The sequence below is a fragment of the Eutrema salsugineum genome, unplaced genomic scaffold, assembly GCF_000478725.1.
Source record: "Eutrema salsugineum unplaced genomic scaffold, Eutsalg1_0 scaffold_1, whole genome shotgun sequence".
Lineage (NCBI taxonomy): Eukaryota > Viridiplantae > Streptophyta > Magnoliopsida > Brassicales > Brassicaceae > Eutrema > Eutrema salsugineum.
The window spans coordinates 5,587,038-5,610,163 of record NW_006256909.1 but is presented as its reverse complement, the minus strand read 5'-3'; the positions used below and the strand labels follow the sequence as shown (position 1 = coordinate 5,610,163).

Below are 23,126 nucleotides of genomic sequence, written 5' to 3'. Positions count from 1 at the left end.
TAGTCTTTTATTCAGTCAAAATTGAATCCTATATTTATTTATCACACTGTGTAACTAACAACTAACAAGTAAGAACATAAATACTCCCGCCCGGCAATTCTCCGGAAACTGTAAAGAAATTTGAAAGACATTCCAGGTCTATAACTGGCAAAAAGCCAGACACTGTTTTTTTTGACTCCTTGAATCCGATTCTTTCATATGTCCAGAAGAAGCCTTTGCGGATCCTCCACAACATCCTTGACACGGCGCAAGAAATACACAGCCTCTCTCCCATCAATCTGCCTATGATCATACGTGAGTGCAACGTACATCATTGGTCTTGGCACTACGCTTCCTCCAACCACCATTGGACGTGACACAATCGAGTGCATACCGAGTATAGCAGACTGCAAATAACCACACCTTCCTTTTGAGTAAAACAAAACTTGTATTTAATGGAGAGACGGTGAGAGAGGAATTGAACTTAAACCTGAGGAGGGTTAATGATTGGAGTGCTTATGAGACTTCCATAGACACCACCATTTGAAATGGTGAATGATCCTCCAGCCATCTCGTCTATTGATATGGTTCCTTCATTTGCCTTCTTGGCAAGATTGTTTATCGTCTTCTCTATCTCCGCAAAGTTCATTTTATCAGCATCTCTTATGACTGGCACTACAAGTCCCTGGGAAAGAGACCACAAGAAGAAAGTTTCATCCTCACATACATGATCGCAATAAGGATGCAACTCATGTGCACAAACAAGTGAGAGCTAGAGAATGTGAACTAACCTTGGAGGTACCAACAGCGATACTGATATCAACATAGTCTCTGTATATGATATCATCCCTGTCGATAACTGCATTTACAACTGGTTGATGCTGGAGGGCGCTAACAGCAGCCTGAGACAGATAACGAAGAATATTACTACATGTACATTACCAGACAGTTTACTGTTACCTAGAATAAAGGTAGAATGTTGCATACTTTAATGAATCCAGACATAAGCCCCAACTTCACTCCATGTTTTTCATGAAATGCATCTTTGTATTGGGATCGGAGCTTCATCAGATTAGTCCTACACGAAGAAAAGAGCTCCATAATTAGCCAAAAACATCAAACTGGCTAGTGAAATGCAGTGCACCAAGAGGACTCACATAACTGATATAGACATATCAACTTGGGGTTTTAGCTGTTACTCACATATCAACTTCGTTAAAAGTTGTCAGCAATGCAAAAGTATTTTGAGAGTCTTTCAACCTCGTTGCAACCCGTTTCCGAAGTCTTGTCATCGGAACCTGCAATGTTCTTAGATGTCATATCACCAATCATGTGAACAAACAAACCGAACATTATATTTAAATCTGACCACAGTCATTTTAAGAGTTCAATACATGCAGCTGTAAGAATAAATGAGAGCATTTTGCGTACCCGTCTTTCTCTTTCCTTAGGAGGAAGCTACGGTTCTATAGCAGATTGTTTAGGTGGTGGTGGTGGCGAGGATGGTGCTTTGGGTTTTTCTGCTACAGGAGAACTTTCCACTTTGGGCTTCTGCTTATCATCAGTTTGAGGAGGAGGCTTGGAATCAGGTGTCTTCTGAGAGGCGGCAATATGAGATGCAGCACCCTCAGACTTCGAAATTATAGCGACCTTGGTTCCTGGTTCTACAGTATCTCCTTCCTTGACTAAATACTGAAGTAGAAGACCAAACCAAACAAGTCTACTCAATGTAACCAGAAAGATAACAACAAGTAACGAGTGAACAGAAAATAACACAAATAACAAAACACATTTACCTCTTGGATCACGCCACTTGCTGGGCTAGAAATATCTATCGTCACCTAATGCAGAAAGATGAATCAAATAATACTATTTGGAAAACTTAACCCAAACTCTTCCAAATGTCTTTAGACAAACGAAAAAGAAAAAATAAATAAAAACTGATACCTTATCAGTTTCAATTTGTGCAATAGCCTCATCAGCCTCGACACTCTCACCAGGTTCTGAGAGGATAACATCAAATGCGCCAACAAAAGAACTTTCAGATATATATATATATATATATATTCACGCATCAGGAAGAATAAAAAAACGAGGAAAGATAATGCAAAAGAGAAACATACTCTTGAGAAAGGTAGCTAAGGTGCCATCGGTGATAGATTCCCCCATATGAGGCACAACAGCATACAAATCCAATTCAAGCTACAGAGAAAGCAGATTGCAAAACCAGAATTAATCTCCAACAGAATGGAAAACCCTGAATTTCTTCTAAGCAATCATAGGTCCCTGAATCATTACCACTTTTAGATGAAAAAGGCTTGACCCAACTTTGCATGGTAGAGGAAACTGAGCTTGCTAAACTCGAGCAGCCCGAGTTCTCTGAAAGTGGGATGAAAAAAAAAACAAAAACAAGAGCATAAATATTAAGAAGCTAGAACTAACCGGTAAAGTCAGATAAGAAAAAAGTTGAAAGAAGATCTTGAGATTACATCTGATAAATTGGTTTTATACAAAACAAAAGTAAAGTCAAAAGATGATCCTTCAAATGATTTTGTGTTGTCTGTCAACAGATAAGCAAACTCTGGCATCCTTTATTTATAGAAATATTTATATCATATCCGCTCTTTTGTTTTTCAGTTGTAATTTTACCTCGTAAATTACCATTTCTTTCTTTCTCTCAATTTTTGTTTGGGGGCCTTTTTCCTCTTTGTCATTTGTCAGAGAAGAGAGGTTAAAAAACTACTATGGGAAGAACTCGGGGGTTGAATATCGTTTTGTAGGTCCTACCTTTTCAAAAACCCCCGACGTTCAACCAATCACCGTCTAGAAATCACTGGGCTCCACATCCCAACGAACAACCAATCACAACAAAATCAAAGAAACTACATAAAAATCACATTTTTGGTCCCCTGAATTTTCGGATCAAGGGGGACGCAGAGAGGAGGGGGCTATGATCCTGTACGGCGGGGGAGCACCCAATGACGGTGTACCAGACGGAGGAGAGGGAGGGGTGGTTCTAAAAAAGGGGCCGTGGACGGCGGCGGAGGACGAGACACTGGCGGCTTACGTGAGGGAATACGGAGAAGGCAACTGGAACGCCGTTCAGAAGAAGACTTGGCTGGCTCGGTGCGGCAAGAGCTGCCGTCTCCGATGGGCTAACCATCTCCGACCTAATCTCAGGAAAGGCTCCTTCACCGCCGACGAGGAACGTCTCATCATCCAACTCCATTCTCAGCTCGGCAACAAATGGGCTCGCATGGCTGCTCAGGTAAAATATCAATCAGCCTCCTCCTGTTCAAAAAATCTCATCTTTTTAACTGATAACAATCTTCTGTCAGTAAATTTTTTCCCTTTTAATCTCATCTACTCTTTGTCTTGTTACAATTCTGCATCATGTTGTTGTGTACTGTTAATGCTCTGTTCTTATGTTTGTTTTCAATAGTTACCGGGAAGAACTGATAACGAGATCAAGAACTTCTGGAACACGAGGTTGAAACGATTCCAACGCCAAGGCCTTCCTCTCTACCCTCCAGATATTACCCAAAACTACCATCATCAACAGCCCTACACGCCCTCCTCCGATCTCCCTGTCTTCGCCTTCCCTCAACCCCCACCACCTCTTCTCCAACCTCCTACTCTGCGTCCCAAGCGATGTTACGAAACTGCTTTCAGTTGCCTCTCTACCAAGCCCTCTTATGCTTCTTCTCCAACCAATTTCCTTGTCTCTTCCCCGACCTTTCTTCACACCAATTCATATCCTCCTTCCTCTTATCAGTGTACCAATCCGGTTTACTCTGTGAAACCGGAGCTCCCTTCAAACCAAATTCCCTACTCTGCCTCTTTAGGAGTCTCTCAAGTAAGCAACTTCTCAGACAATGGCAACCACAATCTCGACTCTGGTTTGCAGATAAGTACCTGCCAGCTTTTGGAGGATTTGATGGAAGAGGCCGAGGCCTTAGCCGATAGCTATCGAGCTCCTAAGCGGAGACATCTTGAGGCTACCCCCGAGGACAATGACACTAACAACAACTTCTTTTCGGGTAGTTTCCGACATTGTGGTTCTTCTAACAGTCAATGTTCCCTGCAAGGTAATAATCACACACCTCAAAGTGATTTAATCTTTAACTCCTAGTACACATCTGTGAAAATATTTTAATAATGTTTTGTGTTGTCTATTAATACAGGTTTAAAACCGAAGGAAGAAGATTCTCTCCAGATGAACACGATGCAAGATGAGGACATAGCAAAACTTCTTGACTGGGGAAGCGAAAGCGGTGAGATCTCAAACGGGCAATCCTCTGTGATAACAACAGAGGAAAACCTCGTCCTTGACAGTCACCAGTTTGCTTTGCTGTTTCCAGCTGATGAGGACAACAACAACAACACTAACAAGAACCCCAGAGTGTCCTGCTCATGGGACAACTTGCCAGAGATCTGCTAGAGAAAGGGTAACTAGTGAAAGCATGTTCCTGATTGTACAATTAAGATCCTGAATTATAATCCCTGTCAAATATGTTGTTGCTAAAGCTATTTGATCCGTATGTTTGTGAAATAACAAGTATAGAGATCTTGCTTTGTTCATCACTTACATGCTAATGAATTATTCCAAAATTTACGACATTTACCTAACTTAGCACAACGGTCATTTGCTGAAGTACGCACTTCTTGTCAATGGGATCTACCTGCAACCTGTCAGAAGTCATTGGGTTTACATTCCTCTTAACCAAGGAAAGTTTTCTTCCACGCTTCTGATTTTCTTCTCATACTGTTTAATCTTTATTAGATAGTTTTGTGTCTTTAGGACACACACAAGTACAGACATTGCGTCACTACAAGCAAAAGACGAAATGAACAAAAAGAAGCAAAATCCAAAAAGAAATGAAGAAGAAGCCTAAAATTGAATGTTTTAAGCACCAAACACAGAGCGCCTCAAACAAATGACTCTGAAGGTGTGCTCATGGAGTCTGCCTTTTGCAGCTAAAATCTGCATTTCTGTGTGCAAAGAACTCCAGACCTTCAGAGAACTAAAAAAAAAATCATAAAGAAACAAGAAAGGAGGGCAAAAAGCACCCTTCTCATCTCAGTTCACAAGATACATACATACATATATAGAGAGAGTGTGGAGCAGTTCTGAATGTGTGTCTATACTACAACGTGTTGAGCGGATTTGTCTCTGTATTCTTCTTTCTTATTGTGTTTCTTCCGTTACTTTGTTCAGAAAGATGCAGCCAAGAGAGCCTTTGGGCCTTCTCCACACCTCCGATGAACATCCTTCATCCGATCCGCTGATCTACAAATCCCACTGCAGCTCCAATCGAACGAGGCAACACAGATGTTGCCCGCCTGTGCCTTCCACTCACAATCTGCAGTTTTCCATTGAGCAACATTGGAATTGGTCAAAGTTCCACACTTGGAAATAGATACATGACAAGTTGATTTTTTTACCTGTTGTACCACAACATAGCCTACGGTCATCTACATGCTCCACATCCAATCCAAGAAACCATGATCCTAAAGAGACATCCTCATTCACGTACTTGTGAAGTACGTTTCTATACACACAATTTGTCCTTAGTTAACACGCAATCAACGTATAATCAAGCATAAAGCAGATAAGTTTTTGGATTTGTCAATGCTGTGGGGAGGAACTCACTGGTTTATCGATATATAGGACGCCAATTCCCTGGAAATTGCATAGAGCTGACCCGTGGCATGGCGGAAGTATTTGTTACCCTCTTCCCCAAATTTCCAGTACTCGGGTTCATGATATCTCACTCCTCTAACAAAGGAAATTTCAGAGAGAAATGAAAGTAAGACAAACATTGAAAATGAGAGAAGTGGTCTCTTGAAGGTGAAAAAAAACTTACTTCTGAGCAAGAACGGGTCCAGATTTCATGCAACCAATGTAGACTCGGGGCTTCATCCGGTATCTTGATAATTCTGCTCCGAGTGTGGCTGCAAAAATATCCGTAACAGAAGTGAGCAAAGGCGCAAACTTTGAGATAATAAGGAACATAACAATTCAGATGAAGTAAAAGGGTTAATTTTCACCTATGTTTACATGCACATCATCATCGACTTTCACGTAGAAGTCTGCATCCCACAATTGGAAAGCCGTGGTAAAGTAAGATTTAGTCTTTGCTGACAGCTCGAGATAACCTTCAACGTGATCCTGCTCAATCAAACTTAAGATTTATAAAACAGAAAGCCGGGATGTAGGAAATATATGACTGCCGTGAAGCTCTCCACATTAAGTAGAATTCCATAAGAAAACATGACAAGAAAAACTCTTACCAGCCTCAAGAAGTCTCCATGTTTACTTTCTTCAGCCTGAATCGCTCTATCAAGAATTCCACCCGGAGTAGCACTGCACAGGAAGAACACTCAATCGTAAATCACTCTCTCAAATAAAGATTTGTGCCACTCTATGGTTCAAGTTTTACCTATGGCCTATTACAAATCGCATGACGATCCCTTTCTCTTCCTCGAGCTTCTTTCTCTCCGCACCTAAAGAAGACTTATGTTTAGTCCCCTAACAATATAGCCAAGGCTGAAATCGCTTCTTAGATCAACATACCGGGAGGCATCCAAGTAGCACGGACTGAATCCCTGCGCTTTCTGCTGCTAAACGCAGTATTTACTCCAACAACCATCAGATACTTTCTTTTGGTGACAGTTTCAGGGAGCTTAAAGTCATCAGAAACAGGTGAACCATTCATGATGGATTCTTGCGCGGCTCTTGCAGCCGCCAATTCTGTTTCCAGATTTGAAATCGTTTTGTCGAGTCTTCTGCATAACACCATTTAAGCAAAACCAATACGTTTACTGCAAAACCGCGATCAAAATAGAAAAAGAACTGAAGTTTCATTTCATATCCTTTTTTTCACTTACTGAATTGCATCTGGACTCTTGTAAACTTCTCCAAGGATATCTTTTGATTCATGCTTCAAACCCTTCTGATAAAACATGAAGAATGCTATGAACAACTCGGAATCAAGAATTCCTCTAGAGTTCATTTCACCTAAATTAGAAAACTTACTTTTGAAGAATCACAGTCGTCTGACACTAATCGCAGCCCTTCATCTGAAGCTTCCCTTGATACGACATTGGCTTCAGGCTCTGGCCACATTCTATTAACATACACAATCAGATTAGGGCACAACTAGGAGCTCATCTGGACAATGCTTGATTTTGGATCTTCCATGAACTACAAATGGATCTCAATCATTTTGTCTATAGAGAGACTATACTTTTGTCGATAAATGCATCTCTAGGTACCTAAAAGTCTTTTCTTATTTTAATTTATGAAGAAATACAACTTTACCAAAAGAGAAGATAAAGAATGAGATTACACTCATTGCAATCTTTGTCATCCAAAAACGAAAACTTAACCAGATAATCCAAAACTTAATTTTGTTGGATTTACAAATCTGGGTGTGAGGAAATTAATGAATTTTATCCACCGACAGCCCCAAAAGAAATTTGCAAACTTTACCGGAAAAGTCGACACAGAAGAGTGACAGGAATTTGTGAGTTAATTACAGAGCATTGGTTTTGTTACCTATCGGAGAAGAGAATTCCTGCGCAGAAGAATCCGATACAGAGAAAGAAAGTCCATTTCTTGGAGACAAAACTCTTTGAAGCAGAGAGCTCTAATCCTCTGTGATGCTTCGACATTTTTGTGTGTGCGTGCTCTAAAGCAAAACTACAAGAATCTAACGAATCCTAAGCAAACAAAAAAAACCAGAAAGACTCTCAATGAGCTACGAAACATGAGACATTCATCTCACGCACGACTCGGCCCGAGTCAACAGAGTCAACCTCAAATCTCCAGTTTTCAGATCCAATAGATCGAGCCTTTTCTCCTCGGAAACGAAACTATAAACAGAGAAAGTTTAGATTGTGAAATTTTAGATTGATCTTTTGAAAAGACGAATGTAGGAGAAAACGACAAGAGAAGCCGTGGCTTTTGTTCTTGCTTTGTGCAATTGTGCGTGGAATTCGAAGCTGGAGGAAGATGAATGGAATCTAGTAGTGCCGATTTTGTGCCTAGTTTAATTACTAATATTATTCGCTTTATTAGTTAAGTTTTCACTTTACAGTAATAATATCAATGAGATTGGATTAGGAAAAAAAAAACTAATTAAACCTGCAGCTACCGACAGGACCACTCCGAATGAATTGACCAACGAACTAGTCAAAACTCTAAACAATAAACAACACAATTTAATTACTCAACTCGATTTAATTAGCTTTTCAGGAAATAAATTAGGTGGTTCTTTTTGTTTTTGGTCAAATAGTTAGGTGATTCTTGTTCTTTCTGATTTTAAAAGAAAGTAACCAGGTAAGTAAAAATAGCAACTTTGGCAATATGAAGTTTTTCTACATCAAAACTCATCACTGTCAATATTTCATTAGTATCCTAAGCCAATATGTTATACATAAATGTGTGTTTTCTGTAGAAGTTATACTAGTTATAAAAAGGAATTCCCAATAATGTCTTAACTCTTAACCAGAAAAAAAAAAAGAACGATAATGAATTTCCCCATTCACATGTTCCCAAGCTGTCTAAGAATTACGACAAAAGGAATCAACATTGACCACGTGTGCAGCACATGATCCTCAATCAAGGATTTCCCCTTACAACTCACTTCTACTTAAAAAAAAAAAGAAAAAAAGAAAGAGCCTTAGTTTTCGTTGTCATCGATGGTTCGAATCGTGTAATTCAATGAATCTTAAGCTCATACAATCTTTACTTGAAAGTCTTTTTAGTAACCTACCTTTAGGTGAACTCTTTAAAAAGCTTAAATCAACCGTTTTCAACAATAATAGACATTTGTATTATTATGCCAAATGAAATCACCTATTTAATTTGTATACATTTTAGCAAACTAGAATTTTTTAAATGAATCACCTAACAATTTTTTGTTTCATAAAAGATTTTTTTCCTAATAACAATGTAAATTATCTAGACATATTCGGTTCATACATATCTAAACATTTATACAATAATACAATATATCATGGTCTACTCAAGAAATCCAGTTTGCTTCAATACTGCATTCCTAACTTTGCTCAAATCTCTTCCTTTCAATTTCCTTCCAACTCCTTCCATAACCGACGAGGACGATGATCGACTCCGCCGCATAAAATATTCTTCCGGTGACACATTCTCATCATCATCATCATCATCAGCTTTCTTTTTGTGAACCATTGACCAATCAGGGACATTGACAGGAGCCGAGTGTTGTCTCATAGGTGCCATTCCTTCTATGCTCTGCCTCTCAGGAATCATTCTAGGTTCGCTTTGAAGTAAAGTTTGGTTTGAGAAAGAAGTTTTACTGGCATGGTTACTAATCATGAACGATGAATGATATCCATCAAGAACATCCCACACATCATCTTCTTGAAAATCTCCGTCTCTCAAAGAACTCCATACATCATGTTTCCTCTCCATGCTAATCACCAGCTGCTTCTGCAAAACATAAAAGACGGCCAAGAAAGATCTTCAACTGGACAAAAACTCTTAGGTAGTAGCCACAAAATCGCAAAAGAGACAAGATTGATGTAAGAATCTATATTGTACCTTACGTTTGATTTATTGAAGCAAGCTTATAGAATATAATAATATAATGAGATTTATAGAGTGGAAACTGTGTCAAGAGATGCAAAATAGTTCAGAGTTTGAGAAGAGAGAGGAAGAAAGTGACACAAGAGGTGTGGGATTGAAGAACAAATACATAGATTGGTTCTTGTTTTGTCTTTATAGATATGTTTCAAAGACGTGGGAATCTATATTCAATATACGTCCGCACATTATTTACGATCATTAATATTTGGTTTGTTATGAGTTTAACGGTCAAACAAAGTACACTACACTCATACACTAAAGCATATGTAGCCAATTTTCCCTTTAGTTTCTTTCATCACGGAAAGTAATTCAATCATGATTTGAATTCACCCTCTACAACTTGTAGGCTACAAGTTTTTTATTATAAAATGGGTACCACACATGCAATATGTTGTTTATTAATGTCGATATCCCACCTTTTGCTCTTAAGTAAGACAAAAAATTCTCACAGATTCATCCCCCTAAAAGCTCGCGATAATTTGGAGCGTTTGGCTTGACAAAGGTCCCATTTGCTGACTTAGTATTAGTGTTCTTTTTTGTTGACAAGACAAAGCTACAAGACATCAGCGTTTTTAGTGATACCTACCGACCATGCAGAGCCAGAAATTTTTTTAATCGAGGTCAAGTAAGGCATCCAACATGAAATTACGGGGGTCAATCAAATAATTTTCAACAAATTCTTTCAGAAATAACATGTATTAGTAAGCTTAAGTTTTAAATTTTGTAATTTGACTTGGGTCAATTGATCACCCCACCTTACAAGTAGCTCCGCCACTGCCATGCATGCATATTCCTCAGTTGGTAATGCGACCAAAGCTTAGTTTTAATGTAGCCATACATTTATACATGTACAAGACACTTAAAGATCTCAAAATTAACCTGGATAGAATACTTAAATTAAAAATTACATGAAGTCTCTTAGAGAAACAGAGGAAAAAATGTCCATGGCGGCTAATTCATGTGCATATCATAATTGCAATTGCAGTTAATCTAGGCGTGAAAGAGTATAAAAAGTTTTTTTTAAAAATTATGTGCTTTGCTTTAGAAACAAAACGTTTTAGCTTGAAAGGAAGATTCTTCAATAGATGACGAGCGCTTGGGCCCTTTGCGTAGCCGTCATTCATCGAACTTTGTTGTACTCTTATACTTACAAAGAAAAAACAATATCACTCACTTCAAATTTTTTAACTTATCTAAGCTGACCTAATCAATTTTAGCCATGATTTGCGAAAGCGAGGGTTTGTATATGACGGCCTTTAAAAATAATCAACTATACAATTTTTGTGGTCCAAAATCAAAATCGACAAGCTCTCATGTGATTCGTCTAAGAATCGGCACTGATGAGTAAGAAGATGCGTTGAGAATCACCAAAATACAAAAACATATACATGTCAATAAACAAGCTAAGCAAAATATTTGTATCACCAAGGTTTTTTAAATATTTTGAAGGCCATTTCTGTTTTTTTTTTTTTTTTAAGTAATGATTATATGCTTATGAGTTTTTTTTTTTTGGTAAACTATGCTTATGAGTTATGGCTATCAAATCTGTTTTTTTTTCCCCTCTCTTTTTATAAAAGAGTCCTTGTTTAAAAATTATTCAATACATGCACTTCAATACTATTAACGAAACTTGAACCGGTCTTCCATCCCTGATTCATTTAATCAAATTCTCGACTCTAAACCGAGACCCTATGGGAAAAAAAAAAAAAAAAACCGAGACCCTCTGATTCATAGTTTCGGATCTTTTTCATTACATATCCGTAACCGGGCCGGATCATTTCTCCCAAACCATGTAACGAAACAGGGGTGGATCGTGGATCCGGATCCAGAATCCGAATTCGGATTTTTTGATCCAGACGGAGCAGACTCGATCGGGGAACAATTTTGGACGTGTTGTCTTTAGTTTTTTTGGATCATACAAAGAAGAAATCGGCGGGAGAAGCTATGTCGAGGCTATGGGCGAGAGTTGCCGGATTTTTCAGTAGCAAGAGTTTCATCGGAGTTGACAAGACTGGTAACAAGTACTTTTCCAGAGTCGAGGAGATTGACGGACTGGGCAAGTATTGTTCTTCGCACCTCTTACCTCAAATTCACTTTTTGTTATTGTTTCGTCGGAGTTCTGTCATTTATATGAGATCAAAGACGTACAAATTTCTGGTCTTTTGTGAAAATTGCTGAATTTCTTTGTTTTTTTGTCCGTTCTATTAGATGAATCAGCTGTCTTTGCCTGTTGTGTGTAAATGAAATTAGAAATTGTTTTGGTTCGTGGGATGAAATTAGATTCTGTTTCAAAAGGCTTCTTTTGTTTTATTGTATAACTCTTGTAAAATCCATTTGTGCAGTAGTAAGATGTTCTGACTTGCTTCTCTTTCTACTTTCCAGCGAAAGAGAAAAGATGGGTTGTCTTTAGACGAGAAGAGGACCCAACCTCTATTCCTGGTAACTCTTCTTTAAAAGCTTTTTTTAATCGGCTTGTTTCATGGTTTCATTTATAGTCATTTCTCTTGGGATTGTTTGATCAATGTTGTAGTTGAATGGATATGTTGGCTGAATGGGCAGCGAAAAAGGGCTCCTACCCCTGAGGTAAGATAAACCAGAACTATTTCTGGTCAGATTTGGCATTGGTTATATGGATTTAGTGTCTGGCCTTTGATGTTAATGTTTTTTACTGGTCCAGGAAATGGCTGAACTTGAAGCAAGGCGTGAGCGTGTGAAGCTTAATGTTGCTCGTAGGTGTTCCAGATTGTTAATACATTTTTTGTAGAACTTATTTATCCTATTAAATGTCACAACATATGTTTCCTCACCTCCGTTGATCCTTGCTGCAAACAGTTTTATGACTTTGACGACTTGAATTTTAGAATCTAGACGTTCTGAATCAACAAATTTGTTATTTTTGCGTCTCTGTGTATTAGCAAGTCAGGAAATTCTTGTTAATGCCGCTTCAAGTTCTACGCAAATGTTTATTTTTTCTTTTCTTTTGTCTTTAATTCATTGTCAAGTTCTCAAGAAAGAAGAGGAGGAGAAGAAAGCCAGAGAAGGCACTGGTCGCAAAATCATGAGCATCGGTACTTAACATTTAGTGCCTCAAAAATTTGTTCGAATTGTTTTTACATCTATGAATTGGACGCTCAATGTTTGCTGTCTTTGTATGAAGGTAAAGTTGAGGGTCCGGATTTGACAAGCTTTGTTCGCCACTTTCCAGCGGATTCAAAAGGTATACATTTTCCCTGTATCAATTGACTAAGGGAGTCACCATAGAGTGATGAAGTCTTTAGTGTTCTCCTTTCTGAAATTTCATTGTAAAATTACTAAATATTGTTATGGCTATGCATTTACCCTTTGTTGTATCTGTCTTTGGAATGGTGTCCATTTGTGTGATACGAAATGCTTCTGAGGGAACTTGTTGATGTTTTGTTCAGCATTTTGTGTGGCTGTTGCACTGATGGTTATAGTAGTTTTGTGAAATTGAACCAGAAACATCTTGGGAATTTGCCTTGTGAAGTAAGTGATTGTGATGAAGTTCTGATAGTAAAATCTTCAATGTATGCCATTTTGATTACGGTTGCTTAGAAGGCAATAAGAACTGCTCACATTCACCATTACATATCCTTTATGCCATTTGTTGATTTAAGTGATGAGGTTACTACAGTAGCTAGTTTTCTCACAACCATAAATGAGATAATTGTTTCATGGAAGTAAGACTGACAGTGTTAGTCTTTTTCTTTTGTCAACGCGTTAAGGTGATAAACCAGGGGAAGCTAGTGAAGAAGCAGATAAATCAAGGTGAATCATCATGATTCATATTTATCTCCGCACCAATCATATCTTGTGTTAAATCTTATTACACTATATCTTTTGCCGAATGCAAAACACAGCATCTTTCACAAGACCACCATAACCAAAATGTACTCCACATTGCTTTTACAGGACCAAGGAACATGAACCCGAGGTAGTAACTGCAGAACCACCTGAACCAAAGTAAGTGTAGCTGGTTTTAACCTTTTTAATCTTAAACTCACGGATATGAAACGTGAAACGTTCTTTCTGATTGTTACCAACCGCTAGTAATCTGAATCTGTTCTCTATGAAAATGGTATGATAAAATCCAAACTAATGGTGGTGATGATGATAATACAGGACAACAGAGCCATCGGGGTCTGGATCATCATTTAGGCCCGGGACATGGCAGCCACCATCCTAAACACATCTCATGTGTGCGTCCAATTATTTGTTTGATGTAGTCTACAGAAACCGAATAGTTTTCGAGTCTTACAGATGAATCAGAGACGAGAGAGCTTTTCAGGACCCTAAATTTGTGGCCTTTCGCGTTGTCATTGAGGACTAAGAAGAGTCAAAATGAGAAGCCAACTTATAAATTTTTTCCTCTTTGGGGGGTTTTGTCTCTTGGTATTGTGCTGGAGACTTGAATTGCTTTGTCTTTCATAGCTTAAGAAGAGCCTACCTACCCTAAGTTTTTCCTCGTTGACTTTTATTTATTAGGATTGAAACGATTTATTTCTTGAGTAACATCATGGTTGAATGGTTTCATGTCATAGGATAGAAGAAAAATAAGTAGTATGATATACTTTTACTATTCAGAGGAGAAATATGAATCCTACTTGGCTTGTGCCAGAAACGAGCCAATCAAATAACGTGGTAATACCTTAAAAAAGTGTAATAAAATACAATTATTTACCAGTTATGACTTTATATAATGCAAAGTTCGAAAACAAAGTTATTTTCTTTTCTTTTGCGGGAAAAATTCTGGGAAAATAAATATTCCCATCTTTCGACGAAAAGCCAATTATTCGAATGTTCCCACGTTGGTCTTTAGCTCTGAGCTTTTAAATTAATCGTAACTCTTTCTATAATATGCAAGAACAAATATTTTTATTAGTTTATTAGTCAACGACTAAAGAAGAATCGTAGCCGTTCTTTGGCCTTGGCATTGTATAATTAGTGAGTGTCTGTCTCTTAGAGGTTCTGTTAATTCTTAATCGGCAATTTCAGAAGCTTGACGAAATCAATCTCTCTCTCTCTCGCTCGACCTCCTTCGTTCTTTCCACGATCTCTTCCAATAAAGGTCCCATTTTCGTGGGGTTTCAATTGATCCTTCTTCCTCTGGCGAGTTTTTTTCCCAATCTCTCCAAACTGTTTTGATTTTCCGCCATGTATCGACGCGCCACTTCCGGCGTTCGTTCTGCCTCCGCTTCGCTCACGAGGCTTTCTTCTTCTTCCCTCTCGAAGATCGCCTCGACTCCTGCAGCTCCGGCTTCGGCTCCTTCCGCGTCGGTTCTCAATCAGACGAACCGATCTAAGAGCTTCTCGTCGGCTCTCCGCTCGTTTCGAGTGGGCTCTGCCTCTACGAGGTGGAGCTATGGTGGGAACTGGCGATCGCCTGCTAGCCTTCGTGCTCAAACTAGGAACTCTGCTCCGGTGATGGAGAGATTTGAGCGGAAATACGCTACCATGGGTATGCCTGTTTCCTCTTAACTTGTATTACAAGATTCCGTGCTTGCTTAGCTCGATTTCGGCTAAATCAGTTGAACTCGAGAATCACCCCTTCAAATGTCTTCGAATTTTCTGAATTCTGAGCGGTTTGATGAAATGTTCTGAATTCTGATGCAAAAACTAGAGGCACATTTGATTTGCTCTTGCAAGTTTTTGTTCTTTATCTACTCCCTCCAGAATAGATAATGTTTTAGGATTTTTTTTGGTTCCAAAATAGATGATGTTTTGGAAATATTTAATGCTATTACACTTTACAAGAATGATTTAATAACATATTTTATTTAATTATTTTGAAGTAATAAATTTTTATTTGTAAACAAACCAATAGTATCAAGTGATGGAGCTAAAGTTCATTCATAATGATTATAGAGCATTTAATAAGTGTGTGAAAAACAAATTTTAGAAAGTGAAAAGACAAAAAACTAACTAAAAGCAACACATATTTATTGTTTCTTAATAAGAGGGAAATTTCTAAAACATCGTCTATTCTGAAACAGAGAGAGTATTCTACTAGATGCAGCTTTGTTATTTATAAAAAGGGTTTTATTTAGATCATGGAAAAGCAAACTCATGCATGTTGTATGGCCTGGGTTATTTGACGTGTGTTTATACATTTCTAATAGTTTTGATTTCGAAAACACAGCTTCTGAACATGCATACAAGGATATTTTGACAAGTCTTCCTAAGCCTGATGGTGGAGAGTATGGAAAGTACTACTCCTTACCTGCTTTGAACGATCCAAGAATCGGTATGGTTCCTCGAAAACTGCTTTGCTGTAATGTCCTCTATCTGTTCCGTTGTAATGGATTCTAATGAAGGTAACACTTTTTAATTGGAATATTGCAGATAGATTGCCATACTCTGTTAGGATACTATTGGAGTCGGCAATTCGTAATTGTGACAACTATCAAGTCACAAAGGATGACGTTGAGAAGATCATTGACTGGGAGAATACATCCACTAAACAAGTTGAAATTGCATTCAAGCCAGCCCGTGTTATTTTACAGGTGTCTAGCTTAGTATTTCACTTTAGTCTAAATGCTAACTTGTATTCTTGCTTTACCTACTTGACAGTGTCTTTTGCTTTTCTTTCCCAGGACTTTACTGGAGTGCCAGCTCTAGTTGATCTTGCTTCTATGAGAGACGCAATGAAGAATCTTGGTAGTGATCCTAACAAGATTAATCCATTGGTTAGTTAACTCTCTTATGCCTTTCGGTTATGATATGTTGAAGTAGCTGTTGCTCGTATGTTATTATTATGAAAGAGAACACTTTGCTCATTTGCGAACTGGTCCCACAATTTCCTGCACATATCTGTATACAGGTTCCTGTTGATCTTGTCATTGATCACTCAGTCCAAGTTGACGCAGCGGGGACAGATAAGGCCCGGCGGATAAATGAGGAGCTTGAATTCAAGAGGAACAAAGAAAGATTTGCCTTCCTTAAGTGGGGTTCATCAGCCTTCGACAATATGCTGGTGGTTCCTCCTGGATCTGGGATTGTTCATCAGGTACAAGATGCTACTGTAATTCAAATCAAGGAATGTATATCGTGTGATGGTCCGTTTTCCTTGTTGCAAATATCAACAGTTTTACTGGAACATAAATATGACTATATTATTAGCCTGTTAAACTACTATTTCTCTTGTGATGTTTCCTTTTTATACTACTCCTGACTGCAGGTCAACCTCGAATACCTTGGACGTGTTGTTTTCAACTCCAATGGATTCCTCTACCCTGATAGCGTTGTTGGCACCGATTCTCACACCACTATGATTGATGGACTAGGAGTCGCTGGGTGGGGTGTTGGAGGAATCGAGGCAGAGGCAGCAATGCTTGGACAGGTGAGCTCCGTTTGCTCTGTACTTGTACATTCACAGTTTATTATTGGCGTGTCTTGTTTTGGTTACATGCATATGACAAATTTTTTCTGCCGTTGATTTGGTTCTTCAAAAATTTTATAGCCCATGAGCATGGTATTACCTGGTGTGGTTGGATTTAAGTTGGATGGAAAGTTGAAGGAAGGGGTTACTGCCACTGACTTGGTTCTCACGGTGACTCAAATATTAAGGAAGCATGGCGTTGTCAGCAAGTTTGTTGAATTTTATGGTGAGATTCATGGATGCCTAACTATGACTTTCGTTCAGTTGTGGATAATTTCTTGTTCAGAAAACTTATGCTATCGTCGTTGTCTCCATATGAAGGTGAGGGAATGAGTGAACTGTCATTGGCTGATAGAGCCACGATTGCAAATATGTCTCCCGAGTATGGAGCAACTATGGGTTTCTTCCCAGTGGACCATGTTACCTTGGAGTACCTTAAGTTGACAGGAAGAAGCGATGAAACTGTGAGTGTTCTCACTTTTTTTTTCGTTTGGGTAAAATTGAATCATCATGAAGAAGATATGATTTAAGTTTGAAGATCTGCTTTCTTGTGGTTTGTGTGCTGATGCTTACCCTGGTTGCAATACTCTAATTTCCTAAACATTCTAACAAAATGTTTTTAGTAGTTCCTTTTTACTCAAGTGGCTTTGTTTTTCAGCATGCTTTATTATGTTCCTTTTTATGATTTATGAGGCTCACTTGATCAACAAGTTGGTGGTTATTTAGGTGGCAATGATAGAATCTTACTTGCGTGCAAACAACATGTTTGTGGACTACAATGAGGTATGGACATTCTTGGATCAGTTTATGGTAGTATTTTTTCTATCATGAAAGATTCTCAAACCCAAATGGTTTATCTTTCAGCCCCAGCAAGAAAGAGCTTATACATCTTATCTGCAGTTGGATCTGGGACATGTTGAACCTTGTATTTCTGGGCCTAAAAGGTTACTTTCACTTCTATAAATCATAATTTTTTTGGAAAATCATGGTTTCCCATTTCTTATACTTTCTGTAAAACAGGCCTCACGACCGAGTGCTTCTGAAAGATATGAAGGCTGACTGGCATGCATGCCTTGACAATCCTGTTGGATTCAAGGTGAGATGCAACTTGTGGTTTGAAAATTCAACCTTTAAGGACCTAGGAAGTTTATTTCTTTTCATTTGGATAGCCTGTAAGACATTGTATCTTTTTCCTAAAGGGTTTTGCAATACCAAAGGAAAAACAAGAGGATACTGTTAAGTTCTTGTTCGAAGAAAAAATACCTGCTGAGCTCAAAAATGGTAGTGTTGTGATTGCGGCAATTACGAGCTGTACAAACACATCAAACCCTAGTGTCATGCTTGGGGCTGCACTTGTTGCTAAAAAAGCTTATGATCTTGGTCTAATGGTAAGTTTCCATCTTTCCTTCCCTAGTTTAGCCCTGAGGCCACCTGCTGTATAAATTCTATAATGACTGTCACCGATATTTTAATTCAGGTAAAGCCATGGGTTAAGACAAGTCTTGCTCCAGGTTCTGGGGTTGTCACCAAATATTTGGATCAAAGGTCTGTTGGAGCCAATTATATTTCCCATCTAGATACTTCATCCGATCTTAACTCAACTTTTACCTTCTCTGCAGTGGGCTTCAAGAGTACTTGGACAAGCAAGGATTTCAAATTGTCGGCTATGGTTGCACAACATGCATCGGGAACTCTGGCAACCTTAAAAAGTCGGTTGAATCTGCTATTAAAAATAATGGTAACAGTGTTCTTTTGTTCATGAACTTTCTTTGAAATTGCCACCAGCATTTTATTTAAGAGTTTGCACTGTATTCCCTCGTCTCTGGAATCTCCTTCAGCCATATTGTGTTTTCCTCAACAAATTGTGTTTTCCCATAGATCAATAAGTGCGCTTTGAACCTCACCTTTGCTTGCCTTTTCCCTGCTTCCTGTCACAGATGTTGTAGTGGCTTCTGTGCTTTCTGGGAACCGAAACTTTGAAGGCCGTGTTCATCCACTAACAAGAGCAAATTATCTTGCTTCACCGCCACTAGTTGTTGCTTATGCTCTTGCTGGAACGGTTAGTACTTTTTCATCTTTTCAATCAATGACCTGTGGGATCTCTGTTGTGCCAAACGTAGATGTTTGTGTTTATGTGTTTTGGATATACTTAATTTGGATGGCATGGATCATATCGCTACATTGAAAATTTATATACTTAAGTGATTTAGATTCGCTAACTAGCCTCACTGACTGCTATCTGCCTTCTTTAGTTATCCGAGGGTTGTTTTATTAACATAAACTCCTTTAACCACAGGTTGACATTGACTTTGAGAAAGAACCGATAGGAACCGGAAGAGATGGAAAAAGTGTGTACTTGAGGGACATATGGCCAAGCAATGAGGAGATTGCTCAGGTACATTGACCATATGCTAAGAGGATGAGTCATTTACAGTTATGTCTCTGACCCTTTTAACGTTCCTTGTTAACTTTCTGCATAAGGTTGTTCAAAGTAGCGTATTATCAAACATGTTCAAGAGCACGTACAAGACAATAACAGAGGGAAATCCCCTGTGGAATGAGCTTTCTGCACCGAGTTCGACATTATATTCTTGGGATTCCAACTCCACGTATATCCATGAACCTCCGTACTTCAAGAATATGACCGCAAATCCACCTGGCCCACGTGAGGTGAAAGATGCTTACTGCTTACTGAACTTTGGAGATAGCATAACAACAGACCACATCTCTCCAGCGGGGAATATTCAAAAAGATAGTCCTGCTGCAAAGTTTCTCATAGACCATGGTGTGAGCCAAGAGGACTTCAACTCATATGGAAGTCGAAGGGGCAACGATGAGGTGATGGCTCGTGGTACCTTTGCCAACATCCGTATAGTTAACAAGCTCGTGGACGGAGAAGTTGGTCCGAAGACTGTTCACATTCCGACTGGGGAGAAACTTAGTGTTTTTGACGCAGCAAGTGTAAGTAGAATCATCACACAGCGTCAGTTAGTCCTTAAATGTTCAACTATATCCTTCATTTAGTGCTTAACCGTTCACTCAAACGCTTTACTTTCAGAGATACAAGACCGCTGGACAGGATACGGTCATCCTGGCTGGTGCTGAATATGGAAGTGGTAGCTCTCGGGATTGGGCTGCAAAGGGTCCCTTGCTTTTGGTAAGTTCACAATAATTACAACGGTCATCAGATTTATGATTATATCATGTGAAACCCTGTATTGTAACTGAGGTAACCACAAATTAGGGAGTGAAAGCTGTAATTGCCAAGAGCTTTGAGAGAATCCACCGCAGCAACTTGGCTGGCATGGGGATCATTCCTCTGTGTTTCAAGGCCGGGGAGGACGCAGATACCCTTGGACTTACTGGTCATGAACGCTATACAGTCCACCTTCCTACCAAAGTCAGTGACATTAGACCCGGTCAAGACGTCACTGTAACCACTGACACTGGCAAATCCTTTGTCTGCACTTTACGGTTTGATACAGAGGTAAACTATGTAGCTAACAAATTTAAAATCTCGATCTCTAAGAATCAAACTTTCAATTCGTCTGAGACTTGGTTTTGCTGGAACGTGCGCAGGTGGAACTGGCATATTATGACCACGGCGGTATTCTTCCCTACGTCATCCGGAGTTTGAGCACCAAGTGATCAAATTGTTTCTCGCTTTTTGTCTTCTTCCTCCTTTAAAAGTTTCCATAGTTTCAAATAAAGCAAGTTTTGTGAGCATCTGTAACCTCCTTTTTCAGCAAAGAGTTGTTTATAAGAAAATGCCAAGAGACGCAGCTCATTTTTATATATCTATCAATTCGTTTTGTACCACTTTAATTGTAGCATTAACAAAACATCTGCAAATTAGAGTCAATAAACAGATACAAAGCAGCCACTCTCTATTCACTTTTTGCTTCCCACAAAACGATGTGAACTAATTTTACATAACAACAGTAGAGAAGAGACATGCATGCTTGGAACATCCACTGATCTTGTGCAAAGAATTCTCATTCCTCAGTAAACTAACTCTTGTGCAAAGATCTGGTGGCCTTTGATGCAAAAACCATTGCTTTGGCTTCGTCACTTGACATCATCCAATTTCTCTCAGCACGACGTTGATGTTGCCTTGCATTCTTTGCTCGTTTAGGAGCCAATCGTGCATCTCTCTCTGCAAACGCTAGTCTGAACTTCTCTGCTATTGGCAGCTCATTGGAGTTCAAGGATAATGAGGCGGATGTCGGATTCTGCACAAATCCTCTAACAACCCACGTTTCAGGATCAATGTCTTTCACAAATGGCTCATCCAATGCAACATCTGGTAATGCTTCTCGAGGAGCCTCGTTTAGACTGTAAGTGAGAAGTGAGGGCTTGGGATTTACCACTATTCTTGGGCACTCCATGGATAGCATCTCCAATGAAGCCTTATCAATTCGGGGCTGCAGCAACAGCAAATTAAATCTACAAAGTGTGATGAAACTCTTGCACCAAAGAAAACGAGCACTGAATGGCTAGAGACTAGAAAGTAAAGTCTTCTGATTGACTGGTAGCTTATTAATCAAAGGGACAATACGTACCCAAACAAGCCAACGCAATGATTGACCACCATGACCAATCTCGGTAGTGTCTAGTTCTTCCCATGTTTCTCCTTCAACATTACTCAGGTTTGGCTTAAACATACTCAAAGATCTGCGTGCCGTGGACTCGCTGCTTGGGCATCCTCTGCAATATTAATTTTATCCTCATTGCCTGTTTTATGAAGTTTGTTAGCCCTAGTCACACCCACACACTATGGGTTCAATTCTATCTCACTTTACCCATAAAATCACTTAATTGACAAATAAACAGACAAGCTACCCCAACAACAACACATTAGAGGCTAGTTTCCTGCACTTTGCTGGAGGGAAGAATTTGTTTTACCCGCATCTAAGAGTCTCCAACGATCGACAGTGTTGTACAAGCTCTGAGACGCCCATGGATGTGATTTTGTTGCACCGGCTGCATAACAAATCAATGCAACTATATGATACTCCAGTGCAAAAAAAAACACCACTTATCCAACATACAGAAGCTCCTTGCTAAAGTACCAGCAAGACCATACAAAAATTCACTGAAACTCAACACAATCAGGATTAGGTTTGGTACATTTGTTCTTCCCATCTCAAAGGAACAAAATTGTACAGAAAATTCGGTCATAGGACAGATGAAAGATATCAGAGCCTAAAAAACAATTAAGAAACCATGACGTGAGGTACGAGCAGAGATATCAGGAAACAGACTCATAGGTCTACTTATTTCTTAGTAAGCAACTATAATACCTAATGTCAACAGCTCGAAGAGATTTGCAAATTTCCGCCACTTTAGCCAAGCCAGAATTCGAAACATCAGAACCGCTAACGTCTAGAATCTCCCAGGAACTGTCAGCCAAAGAGATAATCAAATCATCATCCAGTAGCTTTCTTCTTTTAGCAATGGCTGCAATAGACATCTGTGACACATGAATACGCCTTCGATTTAGCAAGTGTATACATTACCAAACCGGCTAAAAAGACCTAAAAGGGCATAGCCAATAAAGCTTGAAGGATCAAAACACTAACTAACCTTGATATCGGCAGGAAATATGACAGAGATATCAGCTAAACAAGGAATGATTTCCTCCAAATGCCTCCCAACAACCCCAAGACATAAGCTGACAAGAGATGGTGGTCCTGATTTGAATGCAGAAATTCCTGTCGTTGAAGCAGAACCAGGAGACACACGTCAGAATCCAACTCCTAAACCTCACCGAGCATACAAGACTACGGAGAGTCGCATAAACAGATTGTCGAAAGCGAGGCTTACCTGAGGAAGATAGATAAGCTGAAATAGGAATCTTCTTCTTTGGTCCACGATTTGTATTCAAGTCGAGGTTCTCGAGGGAAATTGGTAGCTTTCGTTCTGAATTGCGAATTTCCATCAAAATCCACCGCGAAATTTCTGATCGCCGGAAATTTGAATGGAGGAAAATTTGTGGACGGCGGATTATAAGAATCTCCGGTCAGGCGGTCAGGGCAGCCGAAGAATAAAAAACGATTACAGAATACAACATAAAGGTCATTTTGCCGGCAAATATTTGTTTATACGATTATGGGCCTT

General features: G+C 39.1%; 7 protein-coding genes across 8 annotated transcripts; 3 read left to right on the top strand and 4 right to left on the bottom strand.

Moving 5' to 3' along the window:
- Positions 1-179: 179 nt before the first annotated feature.
- On the bottom strand, positions 180-2,418 carry LOC18029685 (dihydrolipoyllysine-residue succinyltransferase component of 2-oxoglutarate dehydrogenase complex 2, mitochondrial). The gene is given in 10 exon segments (XM_024149495.1): positions 180-386; positions 470-664; positions 771-881; positions 967-1,057; positions 1,183-1,277; positions 1,411-1,671; positions 1,776-1,820; positions 1,927-1,982; positions 2,103-2,181; positions 2,278-2,418. Coding segments are annotated over 9 exon segments (1,092 nt in total). The 5' UTR covers positions 2,149-2,181; positions 2,278-2,418; the 3' UTR covers positions 180-194.
- Positions 2,419-2,678: 260 nt separating this feature from the next.
- Positions 2,679-4,478, top strand: LOC18029684 (transcription factor MYB97). Its single transcript, XM_006413062.2, has 3 exons — positions 2,679-3,247; positions 3,422-4,067; positions 4,164-4,478. The coding sequence occupies exons 1-3, from the start codon at positions 2,930-2,932 to the stop codon at positions 4,418-4,420; spliced, it is 1,221 nt and encodes a 406-aa protein (XP_006413125.1). The 5' UTR covers positions 2,679-2,929; the 3' UTR covers positions 4,421-4,478.
- Positions 4,479-4,731: 253 nt separating this feature from the next.
- LOC18029683 (probable beta-1,3-galactosyltransferase 4) lies at positions 4,732-8,011 on the bottom strand. Its single transcript, XM_006413061.2, has 11 exons — positions 7,541-8,011; positions 7,019-7,109; positions 6,871-6,935; positions 6,557-6,768; positions 6,423-6,486; positions 6,274-6,346; positions 6,031-6,151; positions 5,847-5,934; positions 5,633-5,758; positions 5,425-5,531; positions 4,732-5,342 (listed from the first exon to the last, which is right to left on the bottom strand). The coding sequence occupies exons 1-11, from the start codon at positions 7,654-7,656 to the stop codon at positions 5,194-5,196; spliced, it is 1,212 nt and encodes a 403-aa protein (XP_006413124.1). The 5' UTR covers positions 7,657-8,011; the 3' UTR covers positions 4,732-5,193.
- Positions 8,012-8,883: 872 nt separating this feature from the next.
- On the bottom strand, positions 8,884-9,713 carry LOC18029682. 2 transcript variants are annotated; one of them, XM_006413060.2, is made up of 2 exons: positions 9,566-9,713; positions 8,884-9,454 (listed from the first exon to the last, which is right to left on the bottom strand). In XM_006413060.2, the coding sequence occupies exon 2, from the start codon at positions 9,434-9,436 to the stop codon at positions 9,008-9,010; it is 429 nt and encodes a 142-aa protein (XP_006413123.2). In that variant the 5' UTR covers positions 9,437-9,454; positions 9,566-9,713; the 3' UTR covers positions 8,884-9,007. The 2 variants fall into 2 exon arrangements, with proteins under 2 accessions (XP_006413123.2, XP_024005599.1); XM_024149831.1 differs by having other exon boundaries at positions 9,571-9,688.
- A 1,715-nt stretch (positions 9,714-11,428) lies between these two features.
- LOC18029681 lies at positions 11,429-14,161 on the top strand. The gene is made up of 9 exons (XM_006413059.2): positions 11,429-11,666; positions 11,993-12,049; positions 12,141-12,193; positions 12,288-12,339; positions 12,613-12,678; positions 12,768-12,827; positions 13,354-13,396; positions 13,541-13,591; positions 13,751-14,161. Exons 1-9 carry the CDS (start codon positions 11,555-11,557, stop codon positions 13,812-13,814), a joined length of 558 nt encoding a protein of 185 aa, XP_006413122.2. The 5' UTR covers positions 11,429-11,554; the 3' UTR covers positions 13,815-14,161.
- A 406-nt stretch (positions 14,162-14,567) lies between these two features.
- Positions 14,568-20,825, top strand: LOC18029680 (aconitate hydratase 2, mitochondrial). Its single transcript, XM_006413058.2, has 20 exons — positions 14,568-15,086; positions 15,768-15,872; positions 15,971-16,131; positions 16,222-16,314; positions 16,449-16,634; positions 16,806-16,967; positions 17,088-17,232; positions 17,328-17,470; positions 17,733-17,789; positions 17,871-17,950; positions 18,027-18,102; positions 18,206-18,394; positions 18,484-18,551; positions 18,626-18,744; positions 18,944-19,065; positions 19,303-19,401; positions 19,488-19,967; positions 20,065-20,163; positions 20,251-20,493; positions 20,586-20,825. Exons 1-20 carry the CDS (start codon positions 14,783-14,785, stop codon positions 20,652-20,654), a joined length of 3,000 nt encoding a protein of 999 aa, XP_006413121.1. The 5' UTR covers positions 14,568-14,782; the 3' UTR covers positions 20,655-20,825.
- Positions 20,826-20,907: 82 nt separating this feature from the next.
- LOC18029679 lies at positions 20,908-23,071 on the bottom strand. Its single transcript, XM_006413057.2, has 6 exons — positions 22,833-23,071; positions 22,593-22,720; positions 22,310-22,479; positions 21,912-21,989; positions 21,569-21,713; positions 20,908-21,430 (listed from the first exon to the last, which is right to left on the bottom strand). Exons 1-6 carry the CDS (start codon positions 22,945-22,947, stop codon positions 21,017-21,019), a joined length of 1,050 nt encoding a protein of 349 aa, XP_006413120.1. The 5' UTR covers positions 22,948-23,071; the 3' UTR covers positions 20,908-21,016.
- Between the last annotated feature and the right edge of the window lie 55 nt (positions 23,072-23,126).

What these genes read in the sequence shown, in the direction of transcription:
- LOC18029682 (XM_006413060.2), bottom strand. Translation starts at nt 9,436, where the DNA reads ATGGAGAGGAAACATGATGTATGGAGTTCTTTGAGAGACGGAGATTTT.
- LOC18029680 (XM_006413058.2), top strand. Translation starts at nt 14,783, where the DNA reads ATGTATCGACGCGCCACTTCCGGCGTTCGTTCTGCCTCCGCTTCGCTC. An exon ending in CAGGAAGAAGCGATGAAACT is followed by an intron (nt 17,471 to 17,732) that starts GTGAGTGTTCTC and finishes GTGGTTATTTAG; the next exon opens with GTGGCAATGATAGAATCTTA. An exon ending in CTTATGATCTTGGTCTAATG is followed by an intron (nt 18,395 to 18,483) that starts GTAAGTTTCCAT and finishes ATTTTAATTCAG; the next exon opens with GTAAAGCCATGGGTTAAGAC.
- LOC18029679 (XM_006413057.2), bottom strand. Translation starts at nt 22,947, where the DNA reads ATGGAAATTCGCAATTCAGAACGAAAGCTACCAATTTCCCTCGAGAAC. An exon ending in AGCTTATCTATCTTCCTCAG is followed by an intron (nt 22,721 to 22,832) that starts GTAAGCCTCGCT and finishes CTTCAACGACAG; the next exon opens with GAATTTCTGCATTCAAATCA. An exon ending in TTGGAGACTCTTAGATGCGG is followed by an intron (nt 21,714 to 21,911) that starts GTAAAACAAATT and finishes TTAATATTGCAG; the next exon opens with AGGATGCCCAAGCAGCGAGT.
- LOC18029683 (XM_006413061.2), bottom strand. Translation starts at nt 7,656, where the DNA reads ATGTCGAAGCATCACAGAGGATTAGAGCTCTCTGCTTCAAAGAGTTTT. An exon ending in TGCTACTTGGATGCCTCCCG is followed by an intron (nt 6,487 to 6,556) that starts GTATGTTGATCT and finishes AGTCTTCTTTAG; the next exon opens with GTGCGGAGAGAAAGAAGCTC. An exon ending in TCCTATATATCGATAAACCA is followed by an intron (nt 5,532 to 5,632) that starts GTGAGTTCCTCC and finishes TTGTGTGTATAG; the next exon opens with AAACGTACTTCACAAGTACG.
- LOC18029684 (XM_006413062.2), top strand. Translation starts at nt 2,930, where the DNA reads ATGATCCTGTACGGCGGGGGAGCACCCAATGACGGTGTACCAGACGGA. An exon ending in GGGCTCGCATGGCTGCTCAG is followed by an intron (nt 3,248 to 3,421) that starts GTAAAATATCAA and finishes TGTTTTCAATAG; the next exon opens with TTACCGGGAAGAACTGATAA. An exon ending in CAGTCAATGTTCCCTGCAAG is followed by an intron (nt 4,068 to 4,163) that starts GTAATAATCACA and finishes CTATTAATACAG; the next exon opens with GTTTAAAACCGAAGGAAGAA.
- LOC18029681 (XM_006413059.2), top strand. Translation starts at nt 11,555, where the DNA reads ATGTCGAGGCTATGGGCGAGAGTTGCCGGATTTTTCAGTAGCAAGAGT. An exon ending in TGTGAAGCTTAATGTTGCTC is followed by an intron (nt 12,340 to 12,612) that starts GTAGGTGTTCCA and finishes TTCATTGTCAAG; the next exon opens with TTCTCAAGAAAGAAGAGGAG. An exon ending in GAAGAAGCAGATAAATCAAG is followed by an intron (nt 13,397 to 13,540) that starts GTGAATCATCAT and finishes TTGCTTTTACAG; the next exon opens with GACCAAGGAACATGAACCCG.